This window comes from Lagopus leucura, unplaced genomic scaffold, assembly GCF_019238085.1.
Source record: "Lagopus leucura isolate 7727_CA_CO unplaced genomic scaffold, USGS_WTPT01 Super-Scaffold_100159, whole genome shotgun sequence".
In the NCBI taxonomy this organism is placed as follows: Eukaryota; Metazoa; Chordata; class Aves; order Galliformes; family Phasianidae; genus Lagopus; species Lagopus leucura.
Window position 1 is genome coordinate 12,175,906 of NW_024962335.1, and position 22,604 is coordinate 12,198,509.

A 22,604-nucleotide genomic window follows, 5' to 3' on the forward strand; every position below is an offset into this window, starting at 1 on the left:
AAAAGAAAAACCAACAGTTACTGCAACCCACGGAGCAAGACAATCATGAATAGCAGGCACTGCCTCACAATAAAGCACACCTGCCTCAATCACACATCTGCCCAATTTAAATGGGAAAATACAAAGCTATCCTAAACATAGCTGTGTTACGTTGGATCCTACCACCGATCTGCACAGATAACCTGAAAAGTGACACCTATTCAGTGCTACCTTATAAAAAACGTGGAGCGTCTCTTGTAGAAAACTGCATTCTGCAGGCCATACCCTCATACTTGTTTAACATAGCTACTTCAAGTTAGCTAACCACAACAGTTAGGAGGTAGAAACAAACTCCAGAAAATAATCCGTTTGCAGGCAGAGCAACATCACCTCTCATGTTCTGACGATCTGTTCTCCTTCCATTTTTATGGACTTACCATGCACACCGTTCCCTAGCTGCAGATTTTAAAAAGTCAATTTTGTTCCATGCCTTCTGGAAATAAAGCGCAGATTAAACCACCTCGTCTAGACATGAAACTCGCTAATTGCTGAGTAAACAATCATTTCCTTATTTCTTAAGCAAAGACTGTAAAAAGTTGAAGTGAAAAGTGTTCACTGTATCCTCAGGCATTTGTCTAAACTAAGGACAGACTCCAATCGAGGAAAAGAACTTCTTTTAACCACGCTGTTATTTCTGTGAAGCTCACGTCTGCCCAGTTTTAGCAGTCCCTCACCTGAGAATCACTGCTATTGGTGCTGAGGGTCGAAGATGAGGTTTCAGAAACCTTGACTGAAGATTATCATTCCTTGCATCTCTTTCCAGAAGTGATAATTTGCAGCTTGAACGGTGCTGCTCAAGTCATTCACAGATACACTACCAGATCCATTACTACCACTTAACCTGTTGCTTTCTAATGCAATGGTTTAAAATAACCTCAACATTTTTAGAAATATGAAATGCCTGTCAGAGGACTGGATCTACCTCGCAACTGAAAAATCTGTTGTTCATTCATACTCAAAAAGTAAAAGGGAAATGTATTAAAATTTAACTATACATCACCACCAAAAAAAGAAGCTTCTCTTGTAAGCTAAATTGGCTCAGTACTACTTGTATGCCAAAGAGTTTACATTCATTCACAACGTGGAAACTTGCATAAGAAAGTTCTTTTGGCACAGAAAACATCTAAGATGAATGGAACTTGCAAACCATATATTCAACATGGCTATGGGTCAGCTCCCAGGTATGCACCACTCCTTTTTCCTAAAGAAAAGCGAAACAAATCACAAAGGAAGAGGTAATTCAGAAAATAACCTAAAATGAGGAAGCCTCTGAACTGCCACCTAGAAGGCAGAAATTACAGAACAGCACTGGCCATGGTGTACAGACAGTATGTACGTACATAAAGGCACAACTGGAAACCTGAGATGAAAAATACAGGGAAATGATATTCACTATTTACATTTCTGGTCTCAACATTAAACTGATTTGCCTTGCTAAATTCTCAATTCAAGCAGCACATACTACTTTCAAATAATTTTTACCTCGTTGCTTTAAGATAGGCATCTTATTTCTAATTAATAATAAACTTTTTTTTTTAACTTCTGAGCAGTCAAAAATATCCATTCTTTTTGAACATCTCATCTTTGAACAGAGAAGGCAGCCAGATCAGAACCATTTAAGGCATTCAGTGTAAAGATTCATTTAACAGTTTCACATTTCCAGCTCAAAGTAATTCCTGTCTGCTGACAGCGAATGTGAAGACTTCTCCACTCTGTAACAGCTGCATCTTCCTATCTAGCACTGATAGAATTTGTGAAAAGTGTGCAACAGAGCAGTTCAGTTTTATTTAGATGTGATGGCAAAACATTGTATGACACCTAACAGGAACGTAAGACACTCCACAAAAACTGCTCTCCTGCTAAGTCAAACTATCTCTCTATCCTCTTTAAGGAAGGTGGCTCTGCATAAAGACAGGTCAACTCTTTGCTGCTATATAAAGTTGAAGGTTAAAATGCATAAGCTGGTGTGGGAGACTATTTCCTGCTGAAAGAAAAGCCCTTTAAACACCAGAACCTCAAATCTAATTTGTTGGCTTATTGATGCTTCTGCGCATACTTCCAGCACAAAGCTTCTAACTCTCTATGAAGCCACTGTATTGAGAAAATGGACTGTGCAACTGAGCAAAGAGGTGAGCATGACCACACAGTCAAATGGCAGGGAATTCACTCGCATATGTGTTTGAAATTCCAAATTTCAGGAAGGGATCAGACCTCCTGCTTTAATCGAGAGCATCTGCTGGAAACAACATCCTGAATTAAAAAGGCCTTTGATAAGCTTGCTCTTGCTAACGTGTTACTTTAAAAAACAGCAAGAACTTTCATCTGCTAGTGATTAACCTACCATCTAAATCAAAGTCCACACAGCTCAGAATGAATAATCTCAGTCAGTCAGGTCTCTGTCACCATCCCTAGAACCCAGCCCATTGCACATTTCTGGGGTGGTAACGAGATAGTACTGTACTCTGTATACTCATGAGCAGCCGAGTTTAGTTATTCAGTTCAATATTTCAGAAGGCCTATTGGGAAGAACTACATGGTTTAACTCTAACACATCACCAGCTGTTAAGAGGTGAGTAAAGCAAGAACTGCCCAAGCAACGTCCATCCCAAAAGCGGCCCAGGACTGCGCAACAGACCTGACAGTCATCCAGTCTGAACATCTGAAGCCACAGCCAGAAGGAAGTGGGACTTGTGAACACCAAAAGAGCTGAAACTGAAAGGGAAACTACTGCAGAGAGCACTTCTTATCTGGCTCAGTTAGCAGGATGCATACAAGAGGCCAGCGAGTTAGGAGGAAAAAAAACCAACCAAGAAACAAACCACAAACACTGCTTGCTTACTGCAACTTTTGTCGCTACCAATGAAAAGTCTTAAATGCAGCCTCAAAGTGCACCAGCATCCAGTAACAATTCTTTCTGGATAGAGGGACAGTCACACTGCCATGCTGAGCAAGGAAGGCTCAAGTGCTCCATCCATCACAAGTGTCAAATACTCTGCTTGAAAGTTTACAGTACCTGAACCTTTTTATTGCTGTTGTTAAGATCTATTTAAGATTTTTCTTATATTCCACAGACAAAAGCAAACCTGCAGGCAGGTACAACGCACACACAGGTGTCAAGGCAGCATGATGAGTTGATTTTGGTTGTTTTTGTTTGCTTTGGCTTCATTCATTTCCCCAGCCAAATGTCACTTGAATAATTCAGGAAAACATCCTTACTATATATTTGCACAGGGCCATAGACTGCAAGAAATGCTAGATACGTAAACAGTGCAGTCGAGAAAATACAACCCAAGCCCTCTTTTGCTGCTACAGCTTGGAACTAACAAAACTGCATGGAAAAGTCCTTTTTACCACCAAAACAGATTTGCTAATCCTTGCAGTTTCAACAGTACAGAAAAAGAACTTGTAGTCACTCTATAGAATGAAGCTCTAAATCAAGGCCTCCTACCTAAAGGAAACACCTCAAATAACCAAAATTGTCACTCAATAAAAGCTATCAAAATTTCTACTCGAGGAATGAACAACCATCGGTGAATCCATAGAAAATCTACAGAGGTTTCCTCTTCCCTGTAAGATTCACACGATGAAAGCCTTTCATAATTCACTGAAGGATAACAATACGTAAAACCTCATTAAAAACTTGGTGAGCGTTATACATAGAAAGTGAATTTCATAAATACTTCAGGAGGACTGTGTCTGAACTAGACTTTAACTTGTACTTTGAAACATCAAAGGAAATTGTCTGCTTTTCAGGGATTTATTTATGCACATTTTTAATGCTAGGATTTCTCAAGGTAGCATGCAGAGCAGCTTTTAAGCCCTGAATACCTCTACTGGCTGCAGAAGCCCTCAGTCTGACCTCGAGACCCTGCACTATGCTTCATTACGGTGTATGATCCAGCTGTATCAACCACACTCCTCAGCAGAATGGAAATCCACAATCATTAAATGCAAGCTTAAAACACTGAACCTTTAGCATTTGAGATTTTGAGAAAGGTGAAATATACTATTCCAGCTTTTAATCCATATTATCGTGTTACTTAAATCAGCTCTGTTCCCATAAAGCATTAGGAAAAAGAAAGCATCTTTCTGTACACAATTCAATACAGCTGTGCACGACTGGCTGGGGCCTCAGGCCACAAGCCAGGAACTTCTGAGTTCAAGTCTGGCTCTGCCACTGCCTTGCTGTGTGTCCTTCAGAGAGCCTCTATGTTTCTCTGCTGCTCCTCTTCCATCCACACGCTTACCTTACAGAATGGCATTCGCTTTGTTTTTGCAGACTTTTCCACAAACAAAATACAAACTGAGAGCAATTTTTCCACTGTGGCTGTAGGTAAGGCCTGCTAAGAAGTCTCCATGCGTCAGCTGACACTCAGTAGTTTTTAAATGCATTAACTGCTAACATGCACTACATAAACATGTATGATATTCTCACAAATATCAAAAGAAATTAATAGTAATGTGGAAAACAAATGATTAGAAAGCAGTCGTTTAGATTTTTGTTTAAAAAAAAAACACAACACACAAAAAAACCACAAAACAAGATGAAATGAAATCTGCTCTAAAAGCAATTTTAACTGACAGTACTGAACAACCTACGACCTTGTTCTTATTAACCTACTGAGCCAGTGATGAAATCTGTTTTTAACAGCTTATATTAAGCATACACAAGGCATGCAATGCTTCAGCTCCAGCAATTACAACTAATATTTTAAGAATCTTAGTTTAACAACAAAAAACGGCCTAGGAATGTGCAGCAGAAAAACCATTCAACCTTAACTGAAATATGTAGCACTAACTAAACTATCATTTCAAATATAAGCTTTCTCAAGAAAAAAGATCAAGAGAAATCACATAAAGTGAAAGCGTATAATATCTTGCATGTCTGCTGTAGAAGTTTCCCTTCTCATTATCTGATGAAGCAGAATGCCATGGAGACTGACAGCAGCGAGCCTCAGCTTTTCCTGAGCTCCAATGAACCAGTCACGCAAACACAGCCGGTCACCTTTAAAACAGTCTGCAGTGCTTTTAAATCCACACCCTGGGAGAAGAGCTGACCTCAGAACCTTATCGAGGCAGGCTGACTTTCCAGAGACTGGCCAGTTCAGCCAAAGCGTACAGGCATGCTTAGACTAAGAACAAAGCAACTCACTTTTATGGTATGTTAGTTAACAATGCAAGTCTTTGCCTTCAGCTTAAAGCCTAGGATTTAGTGCAGCCTCCACCTACTATCTCCTTCTGCATCTCGTTCTACTTAAAATCTGGTAATAATGCAACTCCCATTGTTTTTTCCTGTATCAGGATACAGAATTTGTTTGCGGCAGTGACAAATTTCAGGCTGTCTCCCAACTAATAACACAACAGCAGCATAAATGAATTCAGAATACTGCTTTATTTTGAGACAAAAACAAGAGACTTCATCAAAAACAACCGTTCCAGAATAGCTCCCATGCAAAAAGGAGGGGGTAAAATGCAAATTCAGACAGCATGTGTTCAAGGAGGACTAAAATGGTTCAAAGCTGTGAAACATTACCCGCTACAGAATTTACAATTCTTCTGTTCCAGGTCATTTACTAACAGTTTACTGCTCTATCACAGTGCCTTTCAAAATATATTTGCCGATTAGAGTCTGGAAAATTGAAGAAATACCATCTTGAAGTAGCACGGATGCACAATTATTAGCAAGATTAAATCTTTACCTGAAGAAGATTTTGTTTTCTGCTTCCTCCACCACACTACCATCCACCTGTTTCCATCAGATGGAGCAAACACGAATACAACAGCAAGCCTTCTACACTGGTTAACAAGCACTGTTGCCAGGGTAATCTAGATCTGCCCTGAATAGGATTACAAGACACAGGTAAAAACCAAACCAAACAAAAATAACCCTGATGCCTTGTCCACATTCTCCCTCTGCATCATTTGATCTGGTTAAGATGTATCATGATACTACCTGAACATAACCTGAAAAAGAATGGAAAATGTGACTTTGTAACATAAGTATATTTAATTCACAATTAACATTAGTTGCTTCAGTCGACTTCTATAATAAGAATGCACCAGCTGGAGATACAGAAGTTCTTTTAAAGAAGCTTTTGGGGTTTTAATTCAGGTCAACCAACTATGCTCAAAAACAGTTTGAACTTGGTCAGCATTTAGATTCCAACCAATCCTCATCAACCTGTCATCATACCCACAAAGAAAAAGAGAACCATGACATACATGTAACCTAAACAGAAGATCCTCTATCTACTGCCACTGCGTTTAACTAGCTTTATTTATTAAATATTTACTGTAAAATCTCTTTTGAATAAAGCAGTGGGCAACTAACGATACACAAGTATAGGCAAGAAAAGGTTTGTACCATCTCCAAATTCGTATGAGGATCAAAGAGCCTAACGACCCTCTCTGCTTCATGGGATGACCAATCCTTGAAGCACACATGAAAGAGTCAGCCAAGGATGACAGTTACATTCTGACTCCTTTTGCTCCTTCCCCCCTGCTTCCTTTCCTCCCTCCCTCCCCCCATGTCACATTTACTGACCTCAAACTCTCTTCAGCAAGAGACAGAAAAGCTTGGAAACAATCGAGCAAGAACAACCAGATCAGAATTTCCACACAATAAAATACCAACACTCGTCTCTGTGTTGTGATTAGATGCACTATTATCCCTGTGAATTGTTCAGAGCAGAAAACTGAGCATAAGCCCACTGTTTATCTAGCTGGCAAAGCAACGCATGAAAATACATCAGTCTCACTTTCTTTGATTAAGTTCTCACTAGTAGTTCTTCCTCTTGCCAAAGAAAGCTGTTTTGTAGACAAATATGTCTAGGGTATAAATTCAGAATGTAACGTGTTCTACAGTGGGCCCCAAATCAGTATGATTATGTAACTGAAGTTATGTGTTTTTTTAAGTGCTAATAATGAAGTTCCAGCAAGAACGCTAACACAGCTACGCTTGAATGCTGCAATGTCTTTTACTACAAATAGTAAAATTCAAACCAGTAAAAGGGAGGAAACCCAGAAGAGAGACTCTAAGGGAGGTTTAAGTGATGTAGAACACCACGTCCTGAAGAACTGGATGGCTCAGGCATAGTTAAGCTCCCAAATACAGATTGAATGATGATGACGACACATTTGTGTGTATCTGCCACACATAGAAAATGGGACAAGTGAACTGAAGCCTAATTATTGGTTAAGTGGCATTAAGAGAATACATATCTAACCATTCCTGCTTTTATATAGGTCAGCTAGCCTAAAAAGTTCAGTATCTACAAAGGCTACTGTGTGAATATGCTTTAAGGACTCACTTCCAGCAGCCTCCTTGCAGCTGGTCACGCAGACACTTGTGTATACAGAGGCTGTGGGCAAACCACCACTGTGAAATCACAGATGGACAGTAGCTTATGATCATTCTGTGCTAACAAATGCTGTGTTTAAAGAAAGAAAAAAAAAAGTGAGAATGCTAGAAGTGATTTTTCCATTGTTCTGTTAAAAAAAAAAAAACAAAAAACACAAAACAACCACCCTTCTCTGGTTCAGAAATGAAGACAATCTTCTCCTCAATCTCCATTTGGTTTTCAGATTCTGCTGTTTCATCCTCAAGGCATGAATACGTCAGTGGAAAAATAACAGAAAATACTTGAGCTTTTTTTGCATTTTCTAGACTACCTTCTTCTGCCATGCTGTGCTGCTCTTACTGGAACTACCTGAAGATGCACCGAACCTCAGCTACTGTTCATGCTGCTGTGAAGCCTTGCAAAGGTACCACCCTAACGAGAAGCATCCTCCTGCTGGCATGAAATAAAATACAGTTGTATATTGATGTTTTGGTTTGATTTTGTTGCTCCTCTAAGCTCCAGACCTAGATGTTACTACAGAAGTCCCATTTAACATAAATTTGAATGGATACACAGGCTTTATGCTTCAGTGGCATTTTTCCACCTGGAGATAGCTAAGCACTTTTACATCATTCTCTTTCCTGAACATAAACAAACATTCAATTCATTAAACTCAGACAAGTTGTAGCACTAAAACAGTACTCAGCTATGGCCATTAACAGGGCTCCCCTCCGTATTTTCTCTACAGGTGTATCAGCACACATTTTTCCATATTGTGTTACGTCTTGCATTGCTCTGCCTCTAAATATCACCTGTTCTACTAATGCATCTTCTCTTGCATCCCTGAGATAACACCAGGGTTTATATCTTGTTTTATGTTTTCCTACATGACCAAACTGCCTAAATAAACGTGGTTCTGAACCTAAAACACTCTGAAGGAGAATCGAGGTTTTCCCATAATGTAATCAGCCAGCTCTTCCATGACTTCTCTGAAATAACAAGTACATAACTACTGTAGCACCAGAGCATTTCAGCCCTAAACTATAACCCAGCACACAATATACAAAGAGAAAGGAAAACATCCGTTAAATTGACAATACCCATAAAGCTTTAGGAACTCACTTCACAAGTGTGTGGATGGCACTATCTATAAAAAACCCACACTTTGCATACGCGGTGCTCCAAAAATATAATGCTTTGTCTCTACAAAAAACAAACTGCCTTGCTGCCTTGGCTTAGAAACAGATTCACAAACGTGAAAGAATTTCAGCAGTAAGACATGCTGGATGCACAGCTCCAGAGCTGGTGCTCACCACAGACAGAGGAAGGCACCATTTCTCATGTGCCCTTCAAAGCACTTATGGCACCACCACTACAACAACATGGAAATACCTTGGTAATACAGCATTTTTCATCTCTGTGACACCTCCACATTCGCCCTTGATGCTGAACTGGCCAAGTCGTACCTTGACACCTCACTTTAGACAGTCTGACACTGATGTGAACAGGCTGCCCACAGAGGCTGTGGATGCCCCGTCCCTGGAGGTGTTCAAGGCCAGACTGGATGGGGCCCTGGGCAGCCTGGTCTAGTATGAAATGGGGAGGTTGGTGGCCCTGCATGTGGCAGGGGGTTGGAGATTCATGATCCTTGAGGTCCCTTCCAATATGGGCCAATCTGTGATTTGAAATGGGTCTGTAATCATATCAACTAAATTCCAGTGATGTGTTAGTAACGAGACTAGCTCTTTCCTGAAGTTAATACTGAAGTTGCCATGCTTTGAGAATCAATGTCTTCATATTCGCCTAAAGTTCAGATCTGTGTAACAAATTAATTCTGCAGCAACAATTATATTGTTATTGTACATTATTACATATTGTTATTGTACAAATTAAATTCTGCAGCCAAATATTTAAAGTTTAGCCACTTACAACCTAACCATCTTCCTCAGCAAACTTCTCCTAAGTGACCAACTTACTGCTGCCCTGTTGCTGCACATCACCCTCTATCAGACTTTCTGAAAAGTTACAGAACAGGAACTCAAGATATCCACACCTGATCCCCTCGGTAGAAAACTGAAACACAGCTTTTCAGAGCTGAACTTCCCATGTCTTATTCCCCTGTCTCACATTTTGAGCTCTTTAAATAGGAGCCCAGGACTTCTGCTGAAGCAGCCCTTCAGAAAGAGGCACGTTTCTTCTTCATCAGTTCCCGCAAACAAACACAACCACACCAAAACAAAAAGACCCTCGTGCTTCTCAGTCACAACACAGCCACTAGCCGAAGCAAAGACAACACCAAGGCAATGCCTTCCATCCACGTCAGCAAAAGCAAAGTAGTTCTATGATGACCAAAACTAAGGAGTTCTGCTTCAAGGTGCGAGCGACAACAAAATCTTCCAAGGGAATGGGAAAGGGACAAATATTCTTTTAACAGTATACGAACTCACACAGCAAATTTCTTCTTCACTTGTAAACATGGATGCTTTCTACTCTACAAAGCCATCTATTAATAAATCAAAGACAAAAGTCTCAAAAGGTTTTTAGCTGAGACCAGCAGCACAGACTGCACGACCTTCTGAAGTTTAAAAGAGAAACTTGCAAGAGAAAATAAAAGAGATTTTCTTTTCCCTCTTTCCCAGTGGAGGTAAAAAAAAAAAAAAAAAAAGCAAGCTGCTGAAAAAAGCAAGCACACATTTTTCAGACACTTGTTTTCCTTGATTTTATTTTTTTTTAAATTCCAGCTGCAGACTCCTGTATATTGATGCTCAATGACAATAAGGCCTTTCTCGTCAATTATCTCCAAAACGTAGAGCACAAAACTCCAGGGTCTCTGCTGACTACAGAATTGCAACAATTTTTAGTCTACTGAAACAGCCTGTCTTGGAAAACAGAACGATTCCTGCAGACACCAATAACAATTGTCAGAGAAATGCAAACAGAACAATAAAATACACTTCCAAAGCTACTGCCGTTGCTGTAACCTGAACAAAGCAGAAGGGCTCGTGCTCCCCGACACAACACCACTGTAACGCTCAAATTCTGATCTAGGAATTGTAACTTGTGCCAGGTCCTTCAAAATGGACCAAACCTGTGTTTTGTTCCCTTCGTACCACAGGGGCATACTGAACGCGCAGCACTGAGAATGGTCCAGACTCACTTTTTTAAAACCCCATCGTTCTATGGGCTGCAGAGTCCTCAATACACCCCTCACGAACTTACGCTAACTCAAAGATACTCGGATGACAAACTATTTTAATTGGTAATTCTGAATAGGAAAGATCACCTCAGAAAACTACTCAAAAGACAGAGACTACATACTGGAATTGCTTCTACTATTTTCAGTGATTGCTTTACAATATTATATTAAGTATCCATGACAGCTTCTATAGTTATGAATAGCTGCAGGTATTAGAGAATATCCCATAACCCATTTCCATACCATTGAGATACATTAGCATTTACATGATCTGACCGCAGAGGAAGGATGCAGGATGGCCAAAAAAAGGTGAGGACTTTCCCCAAGCAGAGATCCTGAGAAGGCCGCATCCCACAGCACTGCCGGTCCAGGACAAAGCTCACCTGCCTCACAGTTCAACCATTCTAAGCTACGGCCAGTACCACTGGAACTATGTATCTGATGATTTGGTCAACTGAGTGACAAACCTGGGAATCCTATCTGTAACATTGTGTTTGGGAACCGTACACCTGAAGTTTGCCAAGCAACAGGTACAGTCAGCATGTTCTGGCTACATGAGGGCTCCACTAAGCCCAGGGCAGCTCTGAATAACAAAAGCAGGTTCAGCCACCAGGCTGCACCAGGCCAAAGACACAGGGTGTCTACAGCATTCTCCCACTCAGCTACAAGCTACCAACGTGAGAGTAGATTCCATTAAGATCATTAATCCTAAACAGGAAGAAAGCACGTTATCTTATATAGGAACTAGGTAATATGTTACCTCTAAACTTTTTAAGGCCAAAATTTGAGTGTTCTTTTCAATAGGCTCACCTTAATTGAAAAGAAAACACCTTTTAATTTCCAAGAAAAAAAACTGATACACTGTAGGATTATTTAAAATATCTTCTAGCCAAGGAGGAGGGGGAAATCTGATCTATACTACGAGACTACAATGAAGACAAATGTGTTTCCACCATTTGGATTCAGCCGTGCGGATATAAGGCCACAAAGAAACGTTAAACAATCCATCTTGTGGATCTATAAAGTTGACCTGCCAATCACAATCGATGCACACAGAAAATCTGAGAACAGATTCTTTTATTATCATCATCGTTTGCTGCTTCAACATCCAATGCAAAAAGCACTAGAGGACCTACCAGGAGAAGATGAAGAACGCGCACCGCCACCGAGAGATTTTTTCATTTAACCTCGCAGAAGGAGCATTACATCACACTCCTACAATGCAGGGGGAGGTGCCTGTGCACAGCGAGCTTCAGCTATTTCCCTTTAATTTTCTGCTCGCTTCTGGAGGGAGATGCAAAAATAACTTGCCTTTAAATCGCTAGTACGAGAGCGGGCGGGGGGAAGGCGAGAAAACGCCGCTTTTCCCCTGTATTTACCAACAGAACATGGAACGCTTACACTCCGAAGAGCGGCAGACATCAGCAGCGCCCTGCAGCCGCCAGCGCGCCCGCCCCGCTCGGAGCCCGCGGAGGGGGCCCTGGAGCCGCCGGGCAGCGCCGCTCCGCTCAGCACCGCGCTTCACCCGCCGCGGGGGAGGGGAGAGGAAGGGAGGGAATGGACGGCAGGGCAGCCCGGGGCCGCGCCGAGCCCCGATAGGACAGCACACGCCGCGGCGCTTCTCCCCGCGTCCCCTGCCGAGGAGGGCAGGCGTGCGGCGAGCGTTTCCCCATCCGTCCCCGCCGGAGCCGGCGGCAGGAAGAATGCAAACCCGACTCCGTGTATGCAAATTTTTGCAGCAGACTGAAGAGCTCTGGGTGCTGCGGGGAAGAAACGGCTGTTTCGGGAGCCTCCATTTAAATAGAACGAGATTTTCTGTACGACCCGGTAGCCGGGCGGCTCGGGGAAGGCGGAGGAGCCGCAGCCATCCGCCCAGGTGCTTTACGTGACGAATCGCCCCCAAAGCCGCACTCGCACAGAGCCATCTTTCCGAAGCGCTCCGCGGGCGCTGCCGGAGCCCCGCACCGCCCCGAGACACCCGCGGAGCAGCGCCGGGCACGGCCGGGTCGGGCTCTTTAAAACCGACGAATGGGTAATTAAAAAAAAAAATAATAAAAATTTTTTTAAAAATCATCGTAGTAATAAAATATAAGGGCGCCACTAACCTCATAAAGTGCAGCAGTGCTTAAATCCAGCGAGTTGAGGCATACAAGGTAGAAATGGAAATGAAACAAAAAAAAAAAAATCCCGAAACGATTTCGCGTTTGTTTTTTTTTCTATTTCAAATGTTCAGAAGCCAGCAGAGACTCCGTCGGCCATTTTGGCGTGAGCTCCCTCCCTCGCTCGCTCGCTCTCCCGCTCCCTCCCTCGCTCTCCCTCTCTCTAAAGGAAGCAGCTTTTTGTGACCTTCAAATAGAGCCCGGTCACGTGATGCCGCCGACCTGTCAATCATGCGGCGGGGCCCGACCCCGCTCCGCCTTAAAGGGGCCGCGCACACAGCGCGCCCGACAGCTAACGCGTGCGTGAGTCGGCCCCGCGCTGGAGCCTCGACCGGGGAGGCGGCTGACGGCGGCTCGGGAAACGCTCCGCTGTTGCTGCCTTCTGAAAAACTGCATCAAGCGCTGCAGCCGCACGTGCTACGTGTGTGTGGGCACGCTGCGGACGGGAGCACGCACTAAGCTACGGGTAATTTCACTTCCCCCCAAAACCAAGTTGTGCTACTGGGACATAGAAATCTTCTCAAGCTCACTGTGGTACGGCAGCTCCTTGTTCTCAAGGCATGGAAGCTCCGTTCAGGAGCTGATGGTGCCGGGAAGTCCTCAAGCAATCAGTGCTCAGTTGCTACTATCAAGTTAAGTACATACGTTGTTCTGAAAGTAATGCCTCCTATTTACTTCCTTGAAAATTAGAACAAATACAAAGAGCACAACAACATTATTTTCCTAGAGAAAATTCTCAGCTATTCATTATTTCTCAACATACCACCTATTATCTGTGCATTTTCACCAGCAACAAATGAGAGCCTGTATACCATACTCTTAAATCTGCACCAGCAGAGCTGACCCACTGCCTCACAGCTGCTATGACAGTCATTACTAGGAAACGTTTCCCCACGCAGACCCACTTTCCTCAGCCTGAACAGACTGAAGGCAGAAGGCTCCAAATTAGGACTATGCTGTGGGTGTGGTAGGGCAGTCAGGTCAAGACGGAGGGTGTGCAGGGCAAGAGAAGGGTTGTCAGAGAAAGGTGGTTGTCTTCTCTGGCCTGAGTATACAAGTTCAAACCTTGAATACATTGAAGCCAATATTCAGCTCTGTACACAGTTCTCTGGTGATAATCCACTGATTTGCACAAATGAGCTGATCGAGAGACTCTTCATTTCATGGTGTAACAGCTTTTCATGGGTACCACATGGCTTGTCTTTCACACGGCTGCCACCACCGCTGAAACTCACCACCCACTGCCTCACTGTTTGGTCTCCATCAACATTCAGCAAGTGTCAGTAAATAACACTGGGTGCCATTTTTTCCACATGGTGGAAGGCAGTGACACGCCTTTGCTTCATCTGCACTTCCATGTCAGATTGTCCCTCTGCTGCCCTCTGTCACACGGCAACAAAATGTAATGGAATTTTGGTGGAAAGGTTCAACCCCTGCTGTCGTACCACCAACTTCCATCTCTGATGTCATGGGCCAACAAAATAAAATAGCAGGCATTACTTTTGGAGCAGCCGTTCTCCTTCATTGCTCTGAAGTTTGTTGTTCAGTAGAGAGAGCTTTTAAAAATAGAAAACTTTTTGAGAGGAAGAAGCAAGCAATCAGGAAACAAAAACTATTTTACAGAGCATTTTGCAGGATGGATAAAACTGCCCAATTTACCGTTCTGTCAAAAATGAACGGGCTCTGGGCCTGTTTTACCTTGCCTTGTTTGTCTTCACGAAGAGCTGGGAGGTTCCACTGATGAGGTGAAAACCACCCATGTTTTGTTTCCATAGGAAACAACTTCTAAGTTCCTCTTTTAATATAAAAATTCAACCAAGCCAGCAACTTCTACGCACATCTCTCTGTATCTGTTCCCATTGGCTCACTGGTTAAGTCTTGTCTACTCACAGCACAGAAGAGAAGGTGCTTCTTTTTTGTTTGTTTCTTAAATGCAGTGTTCCTCAAACCGAAACTGTGGTAGGAGAAGCAGCAGCATGACAGTCAGAAAGTTGACTATGGCAAAAATAAAATAAAAAACAATTTAAAAAAGGATATACGAGACCTGCACATCCCTTCAGATGGCAACTGCACTTGAAAACCTAACCATTAAGCTTTCTGATGCCGACAGCTCTGTTAATAGCTAGTGTTAAAAAGTTATATTCTTGTTATATACTAACTTGCCTGATCACAAACACTTCGTTTCTAAGCACCTTCTATCTGAGGATCATAAAGCATCTTAAAAACTTGAATGAAGCTTTGCAGTGCTCCTATGAGGACAGCACCCACTGTGAGCAGACATGCGCGCTGAATGCTTACAGCCAAGGATTCTCTGTGCTCTTACAGCCAAGATAGGAGGAGAGCGGTTGAGTGGTTTTTTAATTCACATCAAACTGCATTTTGGTTCTAGATACAGACAAACCTTCTAGGTGATCTTTGGGTACCAAACAGTATATTGGCCTCAACTTGATGTGTACAGGGATGCTCCACTGTCCAGCAGATGAACTGGGACACCACCTATACTCTCTAGCGGTCACCTCAAGGAGGGCAGGTCCTGGCTGATCTGCAGATCTTCACACTGTTTTAAAAGGAGTCAGCATCATTCTGCTCTTATGCAAACCTCTCTCTGTCTGCAGGGCTGCCATTTCGTTTTTGCTCCAAGTCCTACAGGTTGATGCGACCTTGCTTATTCTGAAGGCTGCACCCTTACCATCCTACATCACTCATCCCATGGGGCCATCCGCATTGCCCACACTACCCATGGTGACAAACTTAAAACTTATTTATTCCCCTACTAAGTTCTTCATAGCTGATGTAATGGAAGTGAAAACGTCAAGTCAGCTGAGGACATAATATTTGAGGTTTCTGCTGAGGAATTAACAAGTTTCTCATAGCACAAATGCCTTCTCACCAACTTTCCTCTTTGCTGTTAGTGCACAATTTGTTTCCTAGAGTACCATAGGCAAAGTCCAAAGTAAACTGAGGCCTGCATGCCCTCCATCCTACTGCAGCTCATCAGCTCGATTTCCCCAGACCAACCCCAGAAAGTAGGTAACAGAGGCAGGAAGAATGGTCACCAAAGATAAACTGAGCTGGATTACCGTACTTACAAGCACCAACTGCAGCTTGTTCACCTCCTCAAGTTAACGGGATTTAAAAAGGTCACGTTGTCTTTCCTAAGTAGTTAAAAACACTGCAACTCTGAGGGTAGGGATACATATGCACGTAGTTGCAGTATGTCTAATAACAAAAAAAGCAAGCAGAAAACCACTTAATTTAAGAAACAGAATTACAACTCTTAACTATTCCTTGTGTGCTCTAACATATGCCACATTATTTATTTTAAGAGAACAAGTGAAAACATTAGGTTAAAATCAGGATTCCAAAGCATATTGCTTCGTAAGTTCTGTAGATGTCAGTGTCAAGTTCCCAGTTGCTCTGTCCTGGATATCGAATAGTTTAGATCACTTTTTAATTATTTTCTCCACACAGAGGTACCAAATACCTACCAGTTTTCAAAGCAAAGACAATAGTTAAATCTGGCTGTATCAACCATCAACTTTTTTTCTTTTCTTTTCTTTTTGAAGTCTTCAGAGCAATTGCATACAAGCCATTGTTCAAGAGATGGCCTCCCCTCTGTAGGAGTTCAGACTTTGAAGTGTCCGAGCATTCTTCAAGGACAAAATACTCATTCCTAAGGAAAACGATATATTCTTCTCCTCCCCCAACTTCAGGGAGCAGTGAGATATTTGATGCTGCAGAATTGTGAAAATAGAGTTGGCAGGTGTTTTACTTTTTTTTTTTTTTTTTTATAAACAATAGTAGCCAAAGTATAATGCAGCTTCTTTTTATGTAGAAAAATACCGTGACTAAGTGACCAATGTAGGAAAAGCTTGCACAGTTTCTGAGAAGTTTACAACTGCTTGTTGCATCCCATACACAAAGGCACTTACCAACACACTTTAGGAACGCAGTAACCAACTTTAGTATGCAGAGTTTACATTGCAGCAGTGGTTTGGAACCACAGTAGAAGTCAGATCTCTTTTCTTGGCAGGGACAAAAGAAGAGTGAAAGACCCAAAAAGTTCACAGCACATTATGTCTAAGAGCTATTCATTACTTCAAGGCCAAGACAAAGTTTTGAATCTATACATTAATGAAGTGTTCACAGAAGGATAACTTACAAGGAAAACTTCATTCAGAGAATTTTGCAAACACCCACTTTTCCACCTAATTTTTCCTTAATCTGCCACAATACTTTCCCTTGCTGTTCAGCCTATGAATAATCCATCGCTATGCCTCCACTTGTTCAATCTCCTCAAATGCCCTTTCCAAAGTGCAGAAGCATAAAGCCTTCTATCTTCCTTTTAACAAAGTTGTTCCGTGAACAATGGAAGTAAAAACTCATTTCCTACCAGTCTCTGTCACACATGGCTGAATCTCCACCACGCTAATCCCAGCTTCCTGCTCATCCACTTCTTTGATGCCAAGGCCCCAGCATTACACGAGTCTATGCAGACTCTTCCCATAATTGTTCCGCACCTCCTGCAGCACCCCCAACCCAGGCAAAAGATAGCATCTGCTGCACTTAATCTCAAAACACGTATTATGATGACAGTGATGAGCTATCAACAGACAGCCAGAAAATACAATCTCTTGCTTTGTTCTGAAGCCCTCCTTTTAGCAGGAAATTAACTTCCATCTCTTTTCTAGGCAATCACTGATGTTTACCATACTGGTAATAGTAAATATATTGTCGTTTCTTTCTCCTCCTGCTCCCTTGAGCAAAACTAGACAAGAGACTCCAAACTTACTTGGAAAGCTACATACACAGCAAGCAAACTGCAAATCACATGAGACTTAACGTCAGGAAACAAAACAAGCTCTCAAAATCTTCCGTCAAGTCTCTTCCAAATGCCAACTGGGTTTTTTTGGAGGTTGCAGGAATCACTTACACACGTATCCTTGCTAATACTCTCCACTACCACAAAGCACAAGGACACCTGCACAGATGAGCATTCTGAGACTTTAGCAATTCATTAACCTGCTCCTGTACTGTCATCTTGGCAGCTCCTCAATTTTGGAGATTGTAAACCTCAGCTAATGGGTTAGCTGAGGTTTAGCTCACCCTCAGTTTCTGAAATCATATAGACTGTCAAGATATCTGTGAAATATTAAAAGTTTATCAGTTTTATCCAATTCTATCTACGCTAGTGAAAAGATGATACTTTCTTTTTCCCCAGTATGAACAGATGTTCAGGGAAATACTATAGACTATCACTATGCCCATATACACAGCAAGCTGTTGCTTTCTAATTGTTGTTTACAACATGGGAATTACCATGCCAGTTAGAGGATTGATTCAACTGACCTTCCATCAACAATAGCTGTTAGTGTGCACCTCAAAAGCAGCAATAAACTCACTGGTTAAACGCTTCCCTCCCCTCTGTTTAAGGCCAGAAGCCTTAAATGTTACAGCAGCAAGCATTAAGGTTAGAATATTTAAAGAAAAATCTAACTTCCACATCTATAAACACATCACCACAACAAGACCTCCTCTTTGTATGGATCCTTTACACATACCTCTACTGAAACTCAATACATCCTATTCACTTCAGTCTAGTCTATCAGCGCAGAGCGGATTTCTCACAAATGTTTAAGGGATGTCTCACAAAAGATTCCTGGAATGAAAGCATTAGTCTTACTCCAGATCTTCTGCTCCTTTTTTTCCTTCTATACCTATAAGGAAGGTGTGCTACACTTTGAGTTTTGTAGAGACTTTTTTTACTTATGGTGAGACAGATCAGTACTTCTCCATGAATTGTTCCGACTTGTTTTGAGTTTTTGTGTGGGGAGTTCAGTCACTGGCCCGGAAACCTCTGAGCAAAGGAATTTCTGGCATCTTGGTTCGAACTGGCACCAACCCATTTTCCTTTGTTCGCATTAAAGGAACCACAATACGATAAGAAAAGAGTATATTTTTTAAAAATATTCATAATAATTCAAAACAAATGCATACTCAGGGGATTACTATAGGAAAAGCTTTCCTCAATCTGATTCATTTTTCTAGTGAAAAGAATTATTTATTTCAGTAAAAATCTGCAAACTGATCTTTCCAAGCAAGCTGAATACCTTTCCTGCCTTCACGTACAGCCCTCTGGTTTGAGATGTCAGCAGTAACAGCTGGCTACCTCTGAAGAAAACCCTACAAGCTTTACTGCTGTCAAATACTCAGATACATGCACCAACCCAATGCAAACTAGCATGAGCCCTAAACATGACCAAGTTGATTAAGTGCAAAGAGTTCAGCAAATCTATCAAGGTAGGAGCAAGAAAAATCATACCAGCTCAGCAGATCACAGCACGACAGCGGTGTGATGCAGTTGAAGAGTTCCAAAACACCTCTGTAAACAAGTTTTCAGTTCACACCATCTTGACCACGGGGAACAGTACTTTTATTTGTATAGTGAGACCCTATCTTCTACATCTATGTTACTCCTATGAGGAGCACTGCATTTTACAATAGTGGATGGTCACTTCCTGAACGGTCTACATAGGTTCAGCAACTTGCAACCAAGTTCATGCAAAGACTGTTTATATTTTTTTTATCCTGCTTATCATCTGTGAAGTACAGTGGGCAGTCACTAAATTTTCTATTTGCTGACCACAGGAAACAACAGGAGAATACAAAAGTCTAATGTAACACAGACCCATTAGCCTTTTTTTTTTTTTTCCTCTCTCCATATGCTTGAAATGAATATTCAGTCATTCATCTGGGTGTAGATACAAAAATACAGAAGATCCAATCATCCAGTGTGAAAGTATGTTTCAGGACTGTAATTCACAAACATTTACAATGCCAATGGCTTGCTCTAAGAGGCCAGGATGTGAACTCTTCATTGAAAATGAGTGGCAGCAGCTTGGTGTAGCTACCTCATCTTTTTTGCCAACTACACAATTACATAGTCATGAACAGCTATCATGCCAGTGATACACAGAACATAGAGACAGAGCTCAGAATTATTCTCGATGCTTAAAGAACAGCAAGGAAAATTACTGAAGTCTGTTGCTATTATTTGAGTATTCAGCATTTGTAGCAGGTTATACTACATTTTAAAGAATGAATATAGAATTATTCCAACTTTTATTTTACGAACATAAAATTATTTTCCTACTGAAAAGAATAATTATTTCATTCTTTTTAAACCAAGACCATTTCCAGTAAGTTGTCATTAATAAAGTCAAATGCAATCATGTGAGGTAATGTTCACGTTTTACATCTTTACCACCGATTTGAAAGCGTCAAGCCAAGCAACTTGCCTGATCACCAATTTTTTAGCTAAAACCAGTGCTTGTTTACATACTAAGCCACTTTTTCCTCAGCAATAAATGCCTCCACAAGCAGAAAGACTTTTGCCTTATTACTTTCATGTAGTTCAGTTCAACAACAAACTATAAACAATGAAATAAAATAAGTCAGTGCATCAACAGGGAACTGAAAGGCAGAATTCCTTCCACCCCCCCGCTTCTATTTTACAAACAATTTAGAAGACAGTATCTTCTTTTTCAGAAAGTGTTAAATTACACTAACCAGAAATAATACATTCAATTTACTAATGGAAAATACCGGTTTTGTTTAATGAACTTCTATGCATGCATTCCAGGGATTTCCTTGTCTAAACACTTACAGGATATGTTTTATTTTTATTATTCTTTATGACAGTTACATTAAGAGGAACAGTGGTAGGGAGAATGAGCAAGAAATCAAATTGTCCTCAAGTTTCTTTAAACCATTTTTCTTACCCATCTCAAGCAAGCTACTTCATAGTAAATGGTCTTCCATATAAAGGTAGGAGAGAAATCACAAATGGAGCGTTTAGCAATTATTTTTGGATGTTTTTCCATGTGACATTTAACACAGACATCATACGCTTCAAGTTTGTACATCACAAGCAGTTGTCTGAGAAGAGCGGTTTAAGAATAAGAAAAAAAAGCCAAACCTACTGAGACGTTTTAGCTGGAGACTGAAACAAAGAAGGATCACAGATCAACCTGGAAGCAACTTATCTCACTCTTGTGCAAGATGCCACTCATCAGTTCCTATCTCAGAGCAATGTACAGCTGAAAAGAGAGCAATTTCCAGCCATCCATATAAATGATGCATCAGAAGGCAGTTACCTCGGGCAGCTTTCTGAGAAGTGTCTGCTTAGGAGAGGGAGGGGCAACAGCCACTGCAACCAAACCAGAAAGACTGCCTGAACAATGAACTTCGTGTTAATGGGGCGTCCCGTAGGTAGTCCTTAGAAAGGACGAGAGAACAGGGGGTGGAGGTGATGTCTGAATAAAGAGGCTGTGGGATTTTAGGAATTCGGTCAGTACAGCAATGCTCTCTGCTTCAAAGTACAATCGGCTGTTTAAGATGGTGGTAAATCAGAATACAATTCCCCTTCTTTTTGCTCGAAATAACAACTAGAACTGAAGATTAGAGAAATCAATAGTGTTGTTGGTGTCAATGTGATATTGACTGGGAAATCTGTGATACCATACTTAGAAATCAGAAAATTGGAACAGAAATGCACTTTTTTCTTCTTTTGGAAAGACTACACATGCAGTCTTGTCTGACCAAGAGACTTTTTGTAAGTTCAGAAGCAGGTTTTGTGTGCTTCCTACGCAGGGCAAATACAGATCTTGGAAAAAACAACAAACCAGGCTGTTCTTACCAGAAGACATCTGGAAGAAAGCGCTATGAAATCCCAGGAAAAGCAGCATCATACAGTTCAAATGTAGAATGCATACTGTCCACAAATCTTTTCCTCTCTCATTGCTAGCAGCAGTGCAGGATAAACACATGTGAATACTAAATGGAAACTTTACCTTTGGATTTAACATTTTTCTGTCCAGATCTCAATTGTTTCTTTTTCCTCAGTCATGTAGCTTCCAATTTTCCACATACTCAGAAAATGCTTGCAGAATGACACTATGCTAATGGTGGAGGTTATAGATGAGGTACATGGAAAGCTGGTATCTCTTCATGACAAAATAAAACATGCTATGCTAAATGTTTTGCTACCTCCTAGTAGGAGATTTGAAAGAAAAATGAGTGAGTAGGTGAAACAAGGTATCTTGAAAACATTAAATGATATCCGAAAACATTTTCAAACATTTTTAAGGCTAGCTTGCAGAAGTAAATACTTAATTTAAATGATTTTTGCACAGAATATTCAGACAAGAGTTTTCTTGGGGATGAATACCTCTAATTTTAGGTACAAAAAGATGAAAAAAATCAGAACATTAAACTAATAAAATGTGGAACAGAATTGATGAATCCTTTGGCACTTAAAATACTTCACTATGCTTGCCAGCTTTTTCAACATTATTGACTTGCCGGTCTTACAAGTAAAACATAGCTGCTCTACAGCTCCAGAATTCACTGCTGTCTCATCCCCTGCTGCCCACTCAATTGCACAACAAAGGGCATTGTTTTTTCGAGCCTCAGGCTCTCCTCCCTACACACACAGGTAGAGATGCAAACTTGTCCTGCCACTCCATCGCAAGGAGTGAAAAAGGACTTCTATAATGTGAAGCTGATGAAAGTATTCCTGAGCTTCAGTTAGATCAACTGTATTCAGTTTTCACCCTGAGCTTTTGTCCCGTGGTCTCCTGCCCTTCCATGTCCTTCCAAATTGCGAATGAAGTAAAATAAGCAATAAAAAAGTCAAAGGCAGAAGTCTCCTACTCGGATGCCAATACAAGAGCTAGCCTGAATTATTACTAAACTGACGCATGTTGAGAGAACTGCAGCACTGTTTGGTTGCTACCTACATAGCACACATCACAGCAGTGGCATGTTGGGATGTCAAAGGATGTTTTAGGGAGGGAAGGGGAAAGGGGG

At 41.4% G+C, this 22,604-nt stretch overlaps 1 protein-coding gene across 11 annotated transcripts in view; it reads right to left on the reverse strand.

Moving 5' to 3' along the window:
• Nucleotides 1-22,604, reverse strand: part of TNRC6B (trinucleotide repeat containing adaptor 6B) — a 127,690-nt gene that overhangs the window by 59,676 nt on the left and 45,410 nt on the right. The window contains exon 1 of one of the 11 annotated variants that reach the window (XM_042889458.1): nt 12,681-12,906. The exons of the other annotated variants lie outside the window; for them this stretch is intronic. Within the exon in view, the coding sequence (XP_042745392.1) occupies nt 12,681-12,685 (5 nt within the window). The 5' untranslated portion in view covers nt 12,686-12,906. Of the gene's footprint in view, nt 1-12,680; nt 12,907-22,604 lie in introns of those variants that run through there. 11 annotated transcript variants of the gene reach the window in all.